General features: G+C 45.0%; 1 protein-coding gene across 1 annotated transcript in view; it reads left to right on the forward strand.

The window, feature by feature from the left end:
• The window catches only part of LOC128407595 (heparan sulfate glucosamine 3-O-sulfotransferase 3B1-like), a 29,434-nt gene extending 11,605 nt beyond the window's left edge, over positions 1–17,829 (forward strand). Inside the window, exon 2 of the mRNA XM_053376133.1 lies at positions 16,069–17,829. Coding sequence (XP_053232108.1) covers positions 16,069–16,687 — 619 coding nt within the window. The 3' untranslated portion in view covers positions 16,688–17,829. The remainder of the gene's footprint in view (positions 1–16,068) is intronic.
• Positions 17,830–18,118: the final 289 nt, after the last annotated feature.

Genomic DNA, 18,118 nt, shown 5'->3' on the forward strand with positions numbered 1-18,118 from the left:
TTCCCACCCCCTCTTGCATCTGATGTAGATCTTAACTCATCCCTTCTTCCTTGGTGGGGAGGGAGGCACCATTTTGTTGTTCTCTTCAGGTGCCAAAAGGTCTCAGGCTGTTCCTAGATGCTCTTTATTTGGAGAGATTGTACACTTACAAGAAGTGACTGGGTATGTATGCTGCTAACAAAGCCCTCTCCTCCGTCAAAATGGCTGCATTCATCTACATCTTGGGGATTACTGCGTTCATACACACGTACATTTCTGTGAGCATGAGAGGCCACCTGTGCTGAAAATGCTGGCTGTATCCAAGAATGCCATCAAGGCCTGCACATCATTCAGTCCAGCAACTGTGTGAAATGTCCAGCTTGCCCTTTTAGATGGAAGGCTAAAATGTGAAACTTAAATCTCCTGTACTGGATTTAGCGCCTGGACATTCTGCTTTGCAGCTTCCGATAGTTAGTGCTGAAAGATAACCAACATCCTTGCTCTTTTGTTGTTGTCGAGGACTGGTGATCAGTGAGTCAAAGGGATAATAAATAGGCCAGAGCTCTGCTGGGTAGCAAACCATATGGCCTCAAAGCACAACAAATTCCAGGTCCCATATATTCCTGTAGCCTAATTACAGGGTTGGAAAGCAACCAAGGCTGCTACCTGTTGTCACTGTGTGGTGTCTGAAATGATTGAGGAGCTCTGTTGCTCTGTTGTGTGATGTTTGCACTCTCAGCACCGAGTTCTGCTGCCCTTGAAACAATTTAATGCTGGGCTCAGTTTCCCGGGTTTAATGTGTTGTATCTGGCCTTAAAAAATATTTTAAAATCCTTGTGCCAAGAAACATGAGCTTCTTTGACTAGCGCTCGTTATATATAATGTGTGCTGCATGCTGCCTCATTAAGAAATGGGGAAATCATTTTGTCAACTGAAGTGATGACTGCAATGTATATGTACATGAAATTGCTTGCCAGTTCTCCGGATTGTCAAACAGATTTGAAAGCCAATAACAGGCCAGCAGCCCCATGACTGGAGAGATCAGGCTTGCTTTGGCTGCATCAGTCACTGACATCCACTTGGCCACCCTTGTGTGTAATGCTAAAAGAAAAAAGAAAAGAAAAAAGGTACTTCTGTTTTGGGGCAATGCGTAGGAGGGTGAAACCTCTCCCATTTGCTTGAGGACAAAAAGAGCAGCTGAGAGCAGCTCTTTCAAACAAGATCCAGTGAAATATATAAATTTGCATTAATATCAATCACCAGCAAAAAATTAGTTGCATAAGTGGCTGTCAGAGATGAATGAGATTACTTGCTGCTTTTTGTTTTAAGCAGCAAATCAAACTTAGCATCTTAACTGTTGCCTTGGAGGTGGGGAAGCTGTTCAAAAGGTTTGACTTGATTCCTGACAATCACTGGCTTTACCCCCAAATACGGCTGGGTGATACATTGATATACCATCCAAAACTGGTTTGAAATCCATATCGTGAGATCTGTTTCATAGTTCTTGACCTGGCAATATATTGTGAATCATGGTGTGTGTGTGTGTGTGTGTGCTATGCAAAAATCACAACGTGGGAAAAACCCTTCTCCAAGGTCAGGAAGTCTGCGCCCTTCCAGATATTGCTGGACTACATCTCCCATCATCACTGACTGTTCGCCAACATAGGATTTGAGTCAACAACATCTGGAGGACCTTGCAGTACCCAAATTTGAAATGCATATCTAGTGTGGTGTTTGGAGGTGAAAGTGGTGGGGAGGCATGGAGGATGGAAATGCAGTTCGGAGTGTAAGCAAAAAAACAATAAAAGCCTGGTTGGTAAAATATGGATTTGTTAATAATTTCTCATTCTTGGTGATGACATTCTGTCTTCTGCTGAAATGTGTTTTCTCAAGTCAGGCTTTTTGGCTCCAATTATCTCTTGAGAGAAGAGGAAATCTCTCATTGGATTATTTGTGAAGTGAACACACCAAATTAGAACAGTAGAAAAAGCAAGCCCTGCAGCTGTGGTTCCTTGCAATGTATTGTTTATATTGATTTATGCATATGCAAGCAACGTTGGGCAGCTGACCACAAGTGCTGCGACCAAAGAAGGTTTATTTCTTATTTAAACATCCATAACAAAGCATCATTTTGCAAACTGTCATAAGCCCAAACAAATTCTCTTCCCATCACTTCTCGTTTCCCAGAAAATTTCCCAGAAAACAGTGCTCCAACTTTGCTTTATAGGAACTTCTGTATCTTAGGATGTTGCACCCCTGATTCATGACTTGTGTTGTAATCCTTTTACCATTTTACCTGCAATCCTTCCATTTCTACCATCTAAACATTCTGTAGATCTGACTGGGAATGTCTCAGCATGGTCTGACGAACGAAAACAGGAAATGTGGGTTTGGGGTTTGGGGGGGGGAGAAAGAACAGTTACCTGGAATATTGAAGTCTCCTCATTAGAAGTTGTAGTTTCTGGGTGGAACCCAGTATCATATGGACTTCCACTTGCACAGTGAGATTCACCCTCTTGTTCTGCCCCCTGTGTAGAGGGGACTTTTGGGGCCATTTGGGGGACTCCAGGGGTAGAAGAGGACAGTAAAAGTTCTGTTCTGCATTCACATGGACAGCTTGGGATGCAACCCTATAGTGAAGATGTTAGGAGATGTGAGCTAATGGCTGAACTTGTTAGTGCATCCTTCAGGCAGGAAGACTGAATCTCTGGCATCTGCTTGAAGGAGGAAAGTTGGGTGCTGGCGTTGGGTGGAGCTGGCATGGGGAGAATAGCTGGCATATCACTTGTCTTTTCTCTTAATATACTAATTTGCTTAAGTGTTAGGCACAGATGTGGTGGAGGAAATTCTGATCTCTTTTCATTTATATGTCTTAACCATCATCTAGATGGTGTTTGGCTGATCTTTGTTGGGGAGGGTGGGGTGTGGAGCCAGAGGGCGATGACTGGTCAGAAAGAGGACCAGGCATTGATAAAGTGGGAAAGCAGGCTAGTATTTCACTCCATGCCTTGATGTGGCTACTCCAGAATGCGGCAGCTAGACTGGTGACTGTGAGTGACCTCCGAGACCACATAACACTGGTCCTGAAAGACCTGCATTGGCTCCCAGTACGTTTCCTTGCACAATTCAAAGTGTTGGTGCTGACCTTTAAAGCCCTAAATGGCCTCAGCCCAGTATACCTGAAGGAGTGTCTCCACCCCCATTGTTCAACCCGGACACTGAGGTCCAGCTCGAAGGGCCTTCTGGCAGTTCCCTCACTGTGAGAAGTGAAGTTACAGAGAACTAGGCAGAGGGCCTTCTTGGTAGTGGCACCCACCCTGTGGAATGCCCTCCCATCAGGTGTGAAAGAAATAAACAACTATTGGACTTTTAGAAGACATCTGAAGACAGCCCTGTTTAGGGAAGTTTTTAATATTGGATGAATTATTGTATTTTAATCTTGTGTTGGAAGCCGCCCAGAGTGGCTGGGGAAACCCAGCCAGATGGGCAGGGTATAAATAAATTATTATTTTATTTTATTTTGTTTTATTTTGTTTTGTTTTGTCATGTCATGTCATGTCATGTCATGTCATGTCATGTCATGCCAACTGACAGGGCAGGGAACTCTTTGTGTTCTTCCATGGTTGCTCAGGACTGTCTCCTGTATTCCCTGGGTTTGCAGCAGGGTGTAGCCAGTGTGAAGCCCTCCAGCTGTTGTGGACTACAACTTCCACCCTTCCTCACTATTGGCTGTGGTGTGGTTGGGGATGATGGGAATTTTAGTCCAAACATATGGAGCACACTGTCTTGGCTACTCCTGGTTTGTAGGTGAGGTGCGGACCTTTCCATTGATGCTTTTTGTAGCTGCATGATTTTTGACTATTTGTATTGTGGCTGTTTGCTGGCTTTGTAAATTTCAAGGAATTTGGAAATGGCTTGTTCATATGGTTTATGCCAAGCGTTGGGAACCTGTAGCCATCCAGAGAATGAATGCTGTCTGCAGTGAACATGACAAGTGGCTGGGGATTATGAGGATTATTGTCCAACAACATCTGGCCACAGTTCTCCATCCTTTCCTCAAGTGGTCTTGCATCTTCTCCAGCAGTTTTACCAAGGCTAGCATAGCAGGGTTGTATTTTTATTTTTGGGATGGGGGAGTATATGGAATATTCCCTTAGTGCTGTTCCTTCCTTCAGCAAATATTTCACTCCCCCCCCCCAGACCGTGGAGCACACTGTATGATTGGGAAGGAGACACAAACATCTCTCATCCACCTGCCAGCTTGTCTAATGCTAAGCTGTTAGCCACTGGATTCAGGATACAAAGAGTGCTTGTGTGTACTGGCACATCCCAAGTATTGAAGGCCATTCCTTGTTTAGAGTCTGTTGGCACACACTTAAGAGCGCCTCAGGATGCTTCCACATAGCCTTCTCTCCCTCGCCCCTCTGCATATAGAGCCCATCCTGCACCTTCTACCTGTGAATCTAGCTATTGGCACCATTCACTTAACTGGTTTATTCCAGAGAATCCCAATGACGTTCCTGTCTCAAACTGTTGCACTCACACTTTCCCAACATGTCACTCCATTAAAAAAAATAAAAAGTGGCAGGTTCAGATTGCTTTTGGAGTTTCTTGCACGATTGTAATGCTATTTCCTTACTTGGTTTGAAGGTGTGGCTTGCAATGTGCTTGGCGATGGGGCTGGTGTGTAGCCTTTCTTCCTCTCCCTATTACCTGCTTGCTGCTCCATCATGTGGCCTCTTCAGAACCATTGCCCTGCTGTAGCATCTGGACTGTATCTGAAAGTGAGTTTAAAGGGGGAAAGGATGTAAAATGACCACGGGTACTCTTATGGGAGGGACACGGGTGGCACTGTGGGTTAAACCACAGAGCCTAGGACTTGCCAATCAGAAGGTCAGGGGTTTGAATCCCCGCAACAGGGGTGAGCTCCCGTTGCTCGGTCTCAGCTCCTGCCAACCTAGCAGTTTGAAAGCACATCAAAATGCAAGTAGATAAATAGGTACCACTCCAGTGGGAAGGTAAACGGTGTTTCCGTGTGCTGCTCTGGTTTGCCAGAAGCAGCTTAGTCATGCTGGCCACATGACCCGGAAGCTGTACGCCGGCTCCCTCAGCCAATAAAGCGAGATGAGCGCCGCAACCCCAGAGTCGGCCACGACTGGACCTAATGGTCAGGGGTCCCTTTACCTTTACTCTTATGGGGGAAAGGTGGGCAGGGAATATTTACCCCAGTTGTAGCAACTGGTAGGAATTCTTGTGTCAAGGGAGAGTGAAAAGAGAGGACAGGCTCCTTCCATATGTAATGAATTGTCTGCAAGATGGAATCTCAGTAGATAATAGTGAGTTATGCTGAAGTTTTCCCTTCTATACAACTACTAAATATGCAAAGCCTCTCTTTTTCACCTGGTCTGTATTGTGCAAATAATAGCACATTAGGCTCATGCTTGTACAACTTTGAGGAAGTTGCAAAGCTGTGCATAATTCCCTTGAGCCCTAAAAGAGAGGTGCTGGGTGCTATTTGATCTCAGTCTCGTGGTTGGTGACAAATGTCTAGCTTAAATGTGAGTGGATGTGAAGTGGCCTGAGAGCACCCAAAATATCTGAATGAAGTTCAGGCAGTGGGGGCTTCCCCTGGGCCCAGAGCCCTCCCAAGACTACTGATTTTGGCAGCAGTAGCAAAAAGAAAAGAATAAAAGAATAAAAATAAAACAAGCTGGGATGGGGTTCCACAGCACGGAACCAATATGTTCAGCACCCTAATGGGAATGTTAATAATCACCTGTAATCAGCTGAAGTGTACATGTGAGGGTCACACCCATTGCTACTGTGGAAGGTTGGCCAAGGGTGAACATGATCCTCAGGCAAAAGGAAGATAGGTCAACTCTGGAAGGGATGAACACCACAGACACTCTCTCTGTGTACTTCCAGGGATATGTTGCTACACAGGCATGTGCTTGGATGATTCAGATGAGTGGGCATTGACTGGATTCAAATGCTCCTCCTACATACCTCTTCTGAACGCAATTGCTTCTCTGGAAGTGACAGTTTCCGGTAAGCCAAGAGGAAGCGGTGCCTGCATCCTGATGAACAGCCAGTTTCTTAATAATGGTGGAGGAAAAGGGAGCCTTTCTTAATTACAACCTTGCTCTGTCCCTGTCAAATTACTGAGTTGGAAATGCAGAGTCTTTCATTAAAACTTTATCTATGTAATTAGAAATTATATATACCTACAGCAGAGAGCACCTTCATGCCTCAGTCGCTCTCTTTAAAGATACCTTGATGCTATCTGACTAAAGCCGGGGGTGTGATCAGAATCCCCTTTCTTCAGATATCGGAGCCTTTCTGTCTCCCCAGGAGGGAATGTAGTGTGGTGCTCACATTTTAGTTCCAGCTTTTCAGCCTCTAAGTTTCTGAACTCTTCCCCTCCCAGCCACTCCCAAATGCGTCCAGTGCATCATTGTTTGGGAGGCAGCTGTTCTATTATGCATTCACCTCCTGAGTAAGCCTCGCTTACACAACCAAGAGCATAACAAGAGCCCTACTGGATCAAACCAAAGTCCTATCTAACAAGCACGCTGTTTCCTACAGGGTCCGGCTAGATGCCTCTCGGAAACCCAGAAGCAGGATATGACAGTAATAGCCCTCTCCTGTTGTTTGCCAGAGGCAAACTGTATATGGTACGGGAGGTAATATAAAGCTGAGATATCCTTACCCTCCACAGCACTTTCTTGTCCCTTTTTAACACATCTAAGTTGCTGGCCACAACTGCATATTATGGTCACAATTTCATAGCTGAGCTGCCTTGGGTGTAAAAATATTTGCTTTTGTCTGCTCACAATGTAACTTCATTGATGGTATATGAGATAGGGAGGAAACACTTTGCTTCAAAGAACTCCAGACTTCTAATTTACTCATGTCATTGGTGCCAATATGCTGTCTACCAGCTTATCTAGGCAAAGGTTGACCTCTACAACTTTCACATCAGGCAGGCAAGTGGACGTGCAGTCTACATGCCCATCACAAACCTCTTTCTATTGACTGAATTATTCACTATGAGGAACCCTCTCCCACTGGAGGCACATCCTTGTCACAAAAAGATATTGGTTCACCCCACCACATGGAATAGGTTCCTTCTAAGAGATTCCTCTTTCTTGGGACACCATCCTCTGGCCCTGAGACCGTCCTAACAGTACAGGTGATTACCCTGGATGCTGCTATCTCATCCCCAAAAGGACTCTTCTACCAGTCTCTGTGTCTCTCAGCTGTGTCTCTCACCTTGGCCTCATTTCTCTTGAGCTCATTGCACCAAGCATGGTTTTCGTCCAGCAGACATGTATAGCTATTTTCATAACTGTTTCGATTGGGTGGCGGGAGGGTGAGTTTGAGGGCTTTTGCCTTTTCCACCCTGTCACTGAAATCACACAGGTGCCTAACTTGCTTGTCTGCTATACTGTTTATCTCAACGCTTTAGCGCTGGGGTGGAAATGGTTTGTCTGCTGGGCCTCCCCTTGTGCTCTTAGCGGATTGTTTATCCCCTCGCAGCTCTCCTGTGAATCCTTGTCTACAGGAAGGATTTTGATAAGTCTACTTCCCTCCCTGCCATTGCGTCTTGTTTGGCTATCTTGGGTTATTCACAGGGGACCGTGCTTCTCTAGAGAACCCCAGTTCACCCCACCCACTCAGACCTTGCTGCTGTTATGCTTGTTTATCTTAGGAAAGGGAGGCGAGTTGGAACAGCTGATCTTGCCAGAGGTTTTGGACACTCTGCTGCAGCTCTTGCTTCTGTCGAGGTGGCAGTTCTGAGGGCACCGGCTTTGTTCTACACCCCTGAGCCATGTTGATTTTCTCTCCAGGCATGCCTGGGAGCTGATGTTCTCTGTTCATGACCAGGCTAATTCAATTTCAGATGCAGTGTCTGTCTATCTCTTTGACTAATCACCAATCCAATAATGGGAGATTGGAGAAGGCAATCCCATTTGTATTAAAATGCATTTAAGGCTCAGTGTGCAGAGAGGATCAACAGTGTATTAATTTGCTAGACCTCTTATTCCGGCGTGAGGAAATTATAGTGCAGCACACATTGTCTGGGTCACCTTCTGGCTGCAAAGTAGTTTTAAGGAGTGACCTTTTCAACTTCTGACCATTTTGTACCCCCTTGTGAAGCAGGTGATGTGGTTAACGGTACACGTCTCACATCTTGTCCATGCACTGACACCTCTGATGTGGTTAGGAAATATAAACCCTCTCAGAAGCTCTTGAGAACTTGTAATAACTCCAGCTACGATTGTAAACATTAAAGATTGATCAGCCCAATATCTCCAAACATGTCTCTACTGCCTTATTTGCACAGGGATACAGGAGGCTGCCTTATACTGAATCAGACCATCAATCCATCTAGTCTGGTGTTGCCTGCAGCAACTGGCAGTGGCTGTCCAAGTTGTCATTCCAGATTCTCTCCCAGCTGTACCTGGAGATGCTGGGGATTGAATTTAGCACCTTCTGTACACAAAGCAGATACTCTGCCACTAAGCTATGGCCCTTCCTCATTAGAAGCCACGGGCAAACAATAAGGAAATCGTAGGTACTGTGCAACTAATGCAAACTGCAAAACATGCACTTGAAATGACTGCTGTTAATGAGTGAGCTGTCCTGGCTCTGGTGAGTTCCTGTTTTAAGAACATTCAGGAAGCTGTGTACTCAACCTTCTGAAGGAAGTGAGAAAGGAGAATCTCAGTTCTGCTTCTAGTGATCTGAATGCAATCTTAAAGGAGGTCATAACAACTGTGGTGGTGGTTTTTTTAAAGCTTCACATAGAGAAGTCCCCTTCTTGACCTCTCGCGGCTTCTCCAAGGTGGGAAGCCTGTGCCATGGGGAGAAGTCAGTGAAAAGGCTTTTAAGCAGCTGCTCCTTGAGTGCCTTGGTCCAGTGCACCACGGCACTGTTGGATAAATAGAACAGCTTCTGGCACATTGAAAACTTGCTTTCCTTTTGTGTGCTTTGCCACCAGAGTGGTGTTGGTACCTCCCGTGCAGACAGGGCCCTAAACAAAGAGCTTGATAGCAGGCCCGTCACATGGCTGCTGCCACCATGTAGCCAATCCCGTTCAGGGGTTTCAGCCTTGTGCAAAGTTATAATTGGCCTCTCCACAGCAGTGTGACTTTTTGTGCTCTTCAAAAGCTACCTCTCTTTTTATACAGAGGCTGACTGAGAAGGTGGGAGGGTGGCTTTTGTTGAGGGAGGAGGACACAGAGACCCAATTGTGAAGTTGGATGGGTGATGCTAGGGTGGATATATATATATATATATATATATATATATATATATATATATGGGCTGGCTCTTGTCAACCCATTCTTGAAAACAGCCCACAGGCGTTGAACATGGCTCCCTGGAAGGAAGAATATCCTGCTGAAGGGAAACAAAAAAAGCAAATCTTTCCAACAAGAACTCCTGTGGCCAGCCATTATTGTTTGGGCGTCTCACAGAAGCTTGTGCTTCTGCCTGGCTCTACCCCCCCCCCAGTGAAAACTGGTTTGGGGTAGAATTAAAGGGCCCATTTCTCAAAAGCTGTAGATAAGAATACTGAATACCACAAATCCTGTCCTTGCATTGCAATTGTCAAAGGAAACGACGTGGTAATAATAACAATGGACATCTTTCCTTTTCAGTTTATTTGCTAAAGTAGGCAAATAAACAAAGGTTAACAAAAGTGTTCAGGCCATTTAGGGTTTGGCTTAGGAGTGTTTTCTTCTGGACCATGCCATATCCTTTGATGCTCACCTGCTATTGGAAGGTGGCTGTTGGGCAAAGTGAACCATTGCCTTAACACATTTTTTCTTCATTTTTTTAAAAAAAGTGTCTGTTCCCCTAAACTCAGGTAGTTCTTCAATAAGACCATTTTAGCTTTACTGTGTTTAAAGTTTCGTCTCATAATCACCTTGGGCTATATCAGACAGATGTCTGTTGTAAGGTTAGTGCTGCATTTTTGTTTTTGATTTTTGCAGTGTTCACATGTCATTGGCATAAAAATGCCAGCCTATATTCTCTCTCCCCCCCCCCCCATTTAAACCTGTGGCATGTAAGCCCAATCTTTGCTTGGTTTAATTTAAGATAGTAGAGCTGTGGCTTTTACAATTCTCATTGAAGTTTACTTGGCCGAGTTGAGCCTTGCTTGCAAGATGGAAGGAAGGCTGCTGGCAAAAGAAGCTTGGTGGCAGCAGGAATAGATAGGTGGGTCAAAGCACAACTGCAGACTGCCTGCACAGCATCTTCTCATGCCCAGTTTTTGATATGCGGCTGTTGAAAGTAGCATCCAACATGTCTTATCAATTGTTACCCTGACGGTTAAGTTAGTTGTCCCAGTTAATGTGAATGCTTTGAACCTTATAAAGAAATAAAAATGCAATTATTGTGTGCCTCAGCTATGCCCCTTTGGTCTATTTCCAAAACTGGCTAATTTGGTTAAGTGCAGAAGGTACTGAGTTTTTCTTACCTAAAACCTGGTAGTGATTTCTTACATTTTCTACAGATTTTAGTGAAGAGCGATTTGGAAACAGTTTTGGGATGCTGTCCCAATGCTACCACATTATTGCTGTCTGGGGGGGACAATGGCAGGACAATGATAAACAAGAGCATGTGTGTTATAAACAGTTCTGGGATTTCAGCACGAAATTCTGGGATGGACTGTGGTTGGAAATAAACCACCCCGAAACTTCTTCAGGTACAAATGGTATTTTAACAGGTATTGCATATAACTGACCTGATAGCATTGTGAGCCCCAATCTTTTCTTTTATTTATTGTTAATGTTGCTTTTTCTCCAAATAGCTCAAGATAGCAGACACACATCTCCCCCCCTCCATTATACCATTGCCACCCTGTGAGGTAGGTTAGGCTGAGAGACAGTGTCTCTCAAAGTCACCCGATGGGTTTCATGGCAGAGTGGAGATTTGAACCCTGGTTGCCCAGGTCCTAGTCAAGCATTCCAGAAAGAAATGAGAGCTCCAAAGAATAGTTGTGGCCTTTCTCTTTTCTTAATGTTCTGTTTTACAAAGATGAGTGCCTTCTTTTTATTGGCTGTTTTAAATGTTTCTCTTCTCCCCTGCTGCATAGTCCTGGGTGTTGTAGTCTGTAGCTGGGATATTAAACATACTAAAATATTTATCACCACAAATCTCTAATAGTGACGGTGGGACTTACATCCTGGCAGTGAGTAAGCGAAATTGAGAGAGTAGCTTCATGTGCCCTGGCAAAGAACTTGGAAAATATTTTTTTCCTCCGCAACCCCCAAAGCATCTTTGTTAAAATATATCAGTCCTACACATATGCATTCAAAAATAATACAGTGGTGCCTCAGGTTACATACGCTTCAGGTTACATACGCTTCAGATTACAGACTCCACTAACCCAGATATATTACCTCGGGTTAAGAACTTTGCTTCAGGATGACAACAGAAATCGTGCTCCAGCGGCGTGGCAGCAGTGGGAGGCCCCATTAGCTAAAGTGGTGCTTCAGGTTAAGAACAGTTTCAGGTTAAGAACGAACCTCCAGAACAAATTAAGTACTTAACCCAAGGTACCACTGTAAAGTTTTGTGCAATCCACATGCCCTCTTCCTGCTTAGTGGCTAAACTTTATATGGCCTTTTGAAATCTCTAGAAGACATGTCTTCTCTTCAAGGGCAGGAGAAATATCTTTTTCCCCAGGTCTGAATCTTCTGCACTTCTCAATCGAACGCCTGTTAAATCTGTTCTTGTAGGAGAGCTAAATCCATAACCGGAGCGATTAAACCAATTTGGCTACATGGAAACAGGGTCTAATTAATCACGCTGTCCAAACTCCTCTTGCTTTATGGAGCCGCTTCTTATTTTACATTCCTTTCTTGCCACTTGAAAAGCTTCTATGTTAGTCTTAACTTCTTTGAAGCAGATCTTATTGAATTTAAATGTATTCACTCAAGCATGATTGCTGCCGAAAAGCCCTTGTCTGTGCTGGCAGTCCATGGAGGAGGAATAGTGTTTGGTCTCCTCCTCCTTTCCTACCTCTTTCGCCCTACTGCCTGCTCCCCCCCAACATGCAGCAGGCAGGGTGAGGAGTTGAACGATTACTCCCTGGCCTGGATAGGTGGGCAACCATAGGTGGGTGAACAAACATGGGGGGATATCGCAATGCAGCGAGAAGCTCTTGCCTACACAGATAAGGGAGCATTATTCCAAGGAGTCCTGCAGATCCAAAGCATCAAATGTTGGATCCAAAATGTGTGAGTGTGGTATAGGCTACCAAAATATGTAGAAGTCATTCCTTCTCCTCCTTTTCTTTTTTAATGACTTGTGGCTTGCTTCCTTAGCCGCCTGTAAAAAAGCTGCTGATGCCTGGTTTTTTTGTGGGGGGTTCTGAGCTCTTGAACCAAGAGAGAGAGAAGCTTATGAATAATGCAACTTCAGTGAGCAAAGGGATTAATGAAAGCACAACCCATTTGGTCCGATGGAGCCAGAGTCCTCATTGGATGCCTCTGCCAACTGAAAACATTAAAGAGGCCACTCAAAACTCCTGTAAACTATGCGTATAATGATTGGTGCCTCGTCCTGTGGACTTTGCGCAAGAAAATGGAGCAAGCAAGGAATGGTGGTTGAGATGCACTTGCATTTCTCTCCCTAGAGCACAGGCCTGGTTGTGTTGTGCAGATGGAAACATAAGTCCTGGATGTTGGTGGAATAGCGACTGTAGTCGCAGGACTAAGTAAGTAATGAAGAAAAGAGGGGTGGGAATTAGCACATTGAAAAGCGCCTCTTGTGTGGAAAGTCCTTGACCACTTTTTTTTTTAATCTCTCCCTCCCCCACCCCCGAAATTGGCTCTGTCTGTTTTGAGTCATTTCATTTCCAAGAACCCTTTCTCCTCCTCCTCCTTCCCTTAACATGACCTGAAAAAAGCCCATGCAGGAAATGGCTGCAGATTACTCGACTACCCCTCTGGCCAAGCCATGTGAAATGAATCCCTGATAATGATGAGAGAGTGTCTAAAGGAACGGCTCCGTAAACAGCAGTGAGCTTTTAATCTAACCACTATCCAGTCATCTGCACTTATTTTCCGCTCCTTCCCACCACCTCCTTTTCCCAGCAGGCATAAAACCTTGTAGCCATTAAAGTGGTGCTGAGGGGATCCTTCAGACAATGGAAGGGGTGCCGAGTGAGACAAAAGGAGTTCAGATGCGCTCTTGTCTCTTGGGCAAGTGGAGAAGTGAGGGGAGTTCTTGTAAACGGCAGCAGAAAGCCACTTCCGGCCTGCCCAGGAGGTGGGGTTGCGGGCTTCACCCCCACCCCCACATGAGCGGGGGCTGGTTTCAGCCCCCGTGAGAGCAGGGGAATCCCGGCCGCGTCTCCCCCCCCCAGCCAGCCAATTGGCTGGCTGGGGGGGCGTGGCCTGCCCTATTTAGGGCCGGTGCAGAGGGGGCTCGCCCTCTTTTCGCCGGCTAGCCCCCACATTTGTTTCCCGCATATCAGCTGTTCCTGTTTGTCCTTCTCTCCAGGAACATGGTTGGACATGAAATCCTACATGCCATGAATCGAGGAATAGGATAGCTAGTATGGCAGAGCTGTGTATGGTCAGTGTTTGGGTGGGAGGCTACCAGGGAACTCCTTGTACTTAGCTCAGAAGGAAGGAGGGATATACAACTGTAATGTGTGAAAGGTTCACAGCCATTTGGCTGCCATCGTCTAATTTGTATTTACTATGGCAATCCCTAGTGCACCTATAGTTCTGATATACCTGTGGTGGAAAACAGCTCCAATTCTGTGATGGTTAGGAGCTGTTACCTCTCTCTGTAAATCAACTTGCACCTGTCTGAAAGCTTTTCACATGTGAAGGCTACCTACAGATGACCTGGCTTCTAGCAGCAGCCTTATTTGAGTCTTGAAGGTACATATGAACCTGCCGCTTTCTGGCAAGAAGATTGAAGGCCATCAACGAGCTGATGACTATGAAGTTCTATAAATCTGCTTTCTGCTTATTAAATTGAGTCGGGAATCTCCTGCCATTTCTAAAAAAGCAAGAGGCTCTCAAAGCTTACGGTGGTCTGCAAGTGAGAGGATGACCTGGCAATCTAAATTCCAGTATACGATGCTTGTCTCTGAAGGCACCAGGCTAAAGCATGAGGTGATTGAATCTAGTCAAAAGCCACTTCTGTATTATTCCCCACCTTGTAAGCCATGTCAGGGGTGCCATAGCAGTAGATTCCCTACATCAACAGGGGATCACACAGTTGGTTTCCAGAACTATCCACTTACTCTTACCAGGCTCTCAAGAGCCCTTCCATCTCTGCTGCTACTCCTGTGCAATTTGCCACTTAAGCACATCCTTTCCCCATCATTGGAATAGCTGGAATTTCCCCATTTTCATCCCAATTGATGCAGTTGTGAAGCACCTGCAAAACTGCTAGCAACCAGTGCTGGAAAAGAACATTATTTCCAGTGTCTCCAGCTGAAAACCATTTTATTTGAACCCCCCCAGTTGCTTGCTTTTTGGCTGTGGAGATCCTACCACCTTTCCTTTGATAAAAATTAGAGAGGCCATTGAATGTGCAATGACTGGCTCTTCTGTTTTTGTAGCTTCTGGCCTTGCAATAAAAGCTCAAGAGCCTGGTTGTTTGTACCTGTCAGCTTGTTGTTGTAAGCCCAAGACAGCAACAGCATGTAAAATACTTCTCCTCCCCCCCCTTCTGCCACATCACTAACAAGAGCCCCCCCCTCAATTTTCCTTATTGGGAAGTGTCAACAGATTAGTGGAGAATCCCTCTGTGCGGACAAAAACCTGCCACAAAAGGCATTAGGCTTTCAGCTATTGGATTACCACGTGGCCACCTGTCAACTGACTTTGTAAATGTATCTGTCTCCAAACTGTTTTTCGCATTAGAGGGCTGAGGTGTTTTTTTCCTCCAGGAATGTGTGTTGCTAAATGACTATTTCAGCATCCTGCGTTTAAGCCTTTTTGGGGGGTGAGGGAGGAGTTGAGGAGATTAAAGCTGTCTTGTGCAAGAACACTAATGTAATAAAATCTTAAGTGGTTAACAGGCAAAGCGGGCCAGTCTGTCTGCACGGTAAATACATTGCTTCACCTAGCGCCAGGTGCCTTGTGGGGGAAATCTTTATGAAAGGAGTTCTCTAGCTCCTAAGAGTTCCTTTGTCTGAGATGGTTCTAGGAGGTAGGGCTCTATTGCTACCTGAAGCAGTATGCATGGAAAGGGGTGTGTGGGGTGCTTGCATCTCCTGAAGAGACTCCTTCTTTCTTGCACTTCTGTGACCATGCCCCCAATTTAGAAAATATTGGTGATTGTCAAAGGTTTGTTTTTTGACAGAACCTGCACCCTTTGAATGAGCAGCATCGTTCCGTTGATCACCTGAATCACATTTAAAGTCATATAGTGAAATAACCTGTGGTGAGCCTCAGACATAAACTCTGTTCTCCTCCTTATCTCCTCTCGTGCATACAAGGAGATGGGTGCATGGGTGTAGCTGGGGGGGGGGTGCATGGGGGCAGCTTCCCCCCTTCAGGTCAAGTAAATAAATAAAAATACTTAACTGACCAATTGCATGGCAGATACCTTGGTTCTGCCTCCCCAGCATAAAGCCTGCCTCCCTTAAAATCAGTCATTGCTATGTCCATGGATGGGTGGACATTTTAGAACAAACTGTCTTGTTATTCAGAAAGGTGGAACTCTTGGTTCATTCTAACCAAGGTAAGCTTAACTCAGCTAGAGTTGAAATGTGGTGGGCACCAAAATTTAAGCACGTTATATGTGGCACAGTTCATAATAAAACTTCCTGAAAAACCTCCTGAAGTAGGAGTGCTACTTCATAAAGTGTTTCATAAATGAAATAAACAATGTCATTACGGAAGAGACCTTTGGGTACATCTTGGCCTTTTGATTCATGATGTACTTAAGTCTGAAATGATGCTTTGTTGTTCCTTGGCTGAGTAAGTAATCTTGCTGGGTATTGTCAGTACCAAGAACTGTAAAAGAGTGCTGTAATTATTGCCCATTAGTGTTTCTAACCACTCTGTGCTTTTCTTCTCCCTCCCTCTCTCTCTTCTTTGGCAGGGATTTGATGCCAAGAACTCTCGATGGGCAGATCACCATGGAGAAAACTCCCAGCTACTTTGTCACCAAGGAAGCCCCGGCTCGCATCTCTGCCATGTCGAAGGGCACCAAGCTCATTGTGGTGGTGAGAGACCCAGTCACCAGAGCCATTTCTGACTACACGCAAACTCTGTCCAAGAAGCCTGACATCCCCACCTTTGAGAGCCTGACCTTCAAAAACAGGACTACGGGCCTCATTGATACCTCCTGGAGTGCCATCCAGATCGGCATTTACGCCAAGCACCTGGAAAACTGGCTCCTGTACTTCCCCATTGGGCAGATCCTCTTTGTCAGTGGGGAGAGGCTAATCAGCGATCCAGCTGGTGAGTTAGGCCGAGTCCAGGACTTTCTGGGCCTCAAGAGGATCATCACGGACAAACACTTCTACTTCAACAAAACCAAGGGTTTCCCATGCCTGAAAAAGGCTGAAGGCAGCAGCAAGCCCCACTGCTTGGGCAAAACCAAGGGGCGGACCCATCCCAACATAGACCAGGAAGTGGTCCAGAGGCTGCGGGAATTCTACAGGCCCTTCAACATGAAGTTCTACCAGATGACTGGACATGACTTTGGCTGGGATTGATGGTTTAATGCCGACGTTCTTGCCAGAGTTAATCCCCTCATTTCAGCTTGCTATCCCCCTTATATATGTAGATAGGTCTATATGTAAAATGTACAGAAATCTATTTTATAATAATTTATTTTTAATTCTTAAGCAATTAATTCACTAAGCTGCCTAACCACACTGTAGCAGCCCATAGCTGTGTTTTTAACATTCCACAGTGCTGAATCCTTACTCTGCTCTTTCTCTTTTTTGTAGCCTGGTTCAGTTTGTGCTGGAAAGTGCTTCTAAGTATCTTCTATGAGAAAAATTAATATAAAAGAAAGGTTGGTGGGTAAGGGAGAAAGAATTTTTAAAAGCACAATTTTATTTTCCAATACGGGTACTAGGCATTTTGAAACACTTTTGTGAAAGGCCCTCCAGCTAGCATATTTTGCCTTCCCTTTTCCAGATCAATCCACTTGCAATTGAGTTTTTGGTTGGCTATGAAATTTCATGGAACTCAAAGCATTTAGGCCTAGCTTAAGCCTTTACAGGTGGGCATGGCACGAGTGCAGAAGGAGATTCTCTCCAGCCATATAGCTGCTGCCTGTTTCTCAGATATGTTTTCCTTGATGTGTACAACTCTCTCTCCTTGTAGAAAGCTTTGCTACAGTAGTTACTGAATGTTCTACAGTTTTTCCTTCTGCTTTCTTGACCTTTAAGCAGATTTCCTGGACTGACAACTATGCATATTTGGTCCAGCTTTAACTTGTTCCTGCTGAAAATGTGAAATGCTTCCTTCGGGCACAATTCATATGGGGTGCTTCTTTTTTAAAAAAGCTGGTCTTGTAGAAGAAGACCATGCAGTCTGAACATGTATAGTGAACCACTCCCTGCTATGTATAACTGAATGATAGGCCTGATTGCTGATAGCCCTGCAGTCAGGGTGCTTTCAGATTAGAACATGCAGAGTTACATGCCTCATCAGCCTTTTTCTAAGAGAGTTAATTAAATCCCTCCCTCCGCTGGTGCTGAGCTGAAAGTTGTGGACTTTCATATGGGGTCAAGTGGGATGTGGGGGGAAGTATGCACTTCATTAAACCCTTGAGAGAGGGGTTGGAAATGAACATGCAGGGACCATAGACAGTCTGAACCTTGCCAAAGAATTTCACACCCGCCCCCCAAGACTAGCAAACAGCCTATTCCTGCCCCTGCCCTCAATCACATTACGCTAAGGTGAATTGAATGTAACATCTTGGCACATTATAATTGGACCTCCAGGAGAATTGCTCCCAATGTAGGTACTTGAGAAGGTTGGGCATGTCTGACTAATGTTGCAGTGAGTGAGCTACCATCTTGTATTAAAACCTCTGTTCAGCTGTACTCTTTCTCTCTTTCTCTTTCTGTGTGTGTTTCAGTTCTCAACACATTCTTGAAGTGTCCCACATTGGACACATCTTGAACAATGCG

The sequence above is a fragment of the Podarcis raffonei genome, chromosome 2 (assembly GCF_027172205.1).
Source record: "Podarcis raffonei isolate rPodRaf1 chromosome 2, rPodRaf1.pri, whole genome shotgun sequence".
NCBI lineage: Eukaryota > Metazoa > Chordata > Lepidosauria > Squamata > Lacertidae > Podarcis > Podarcis raffonei.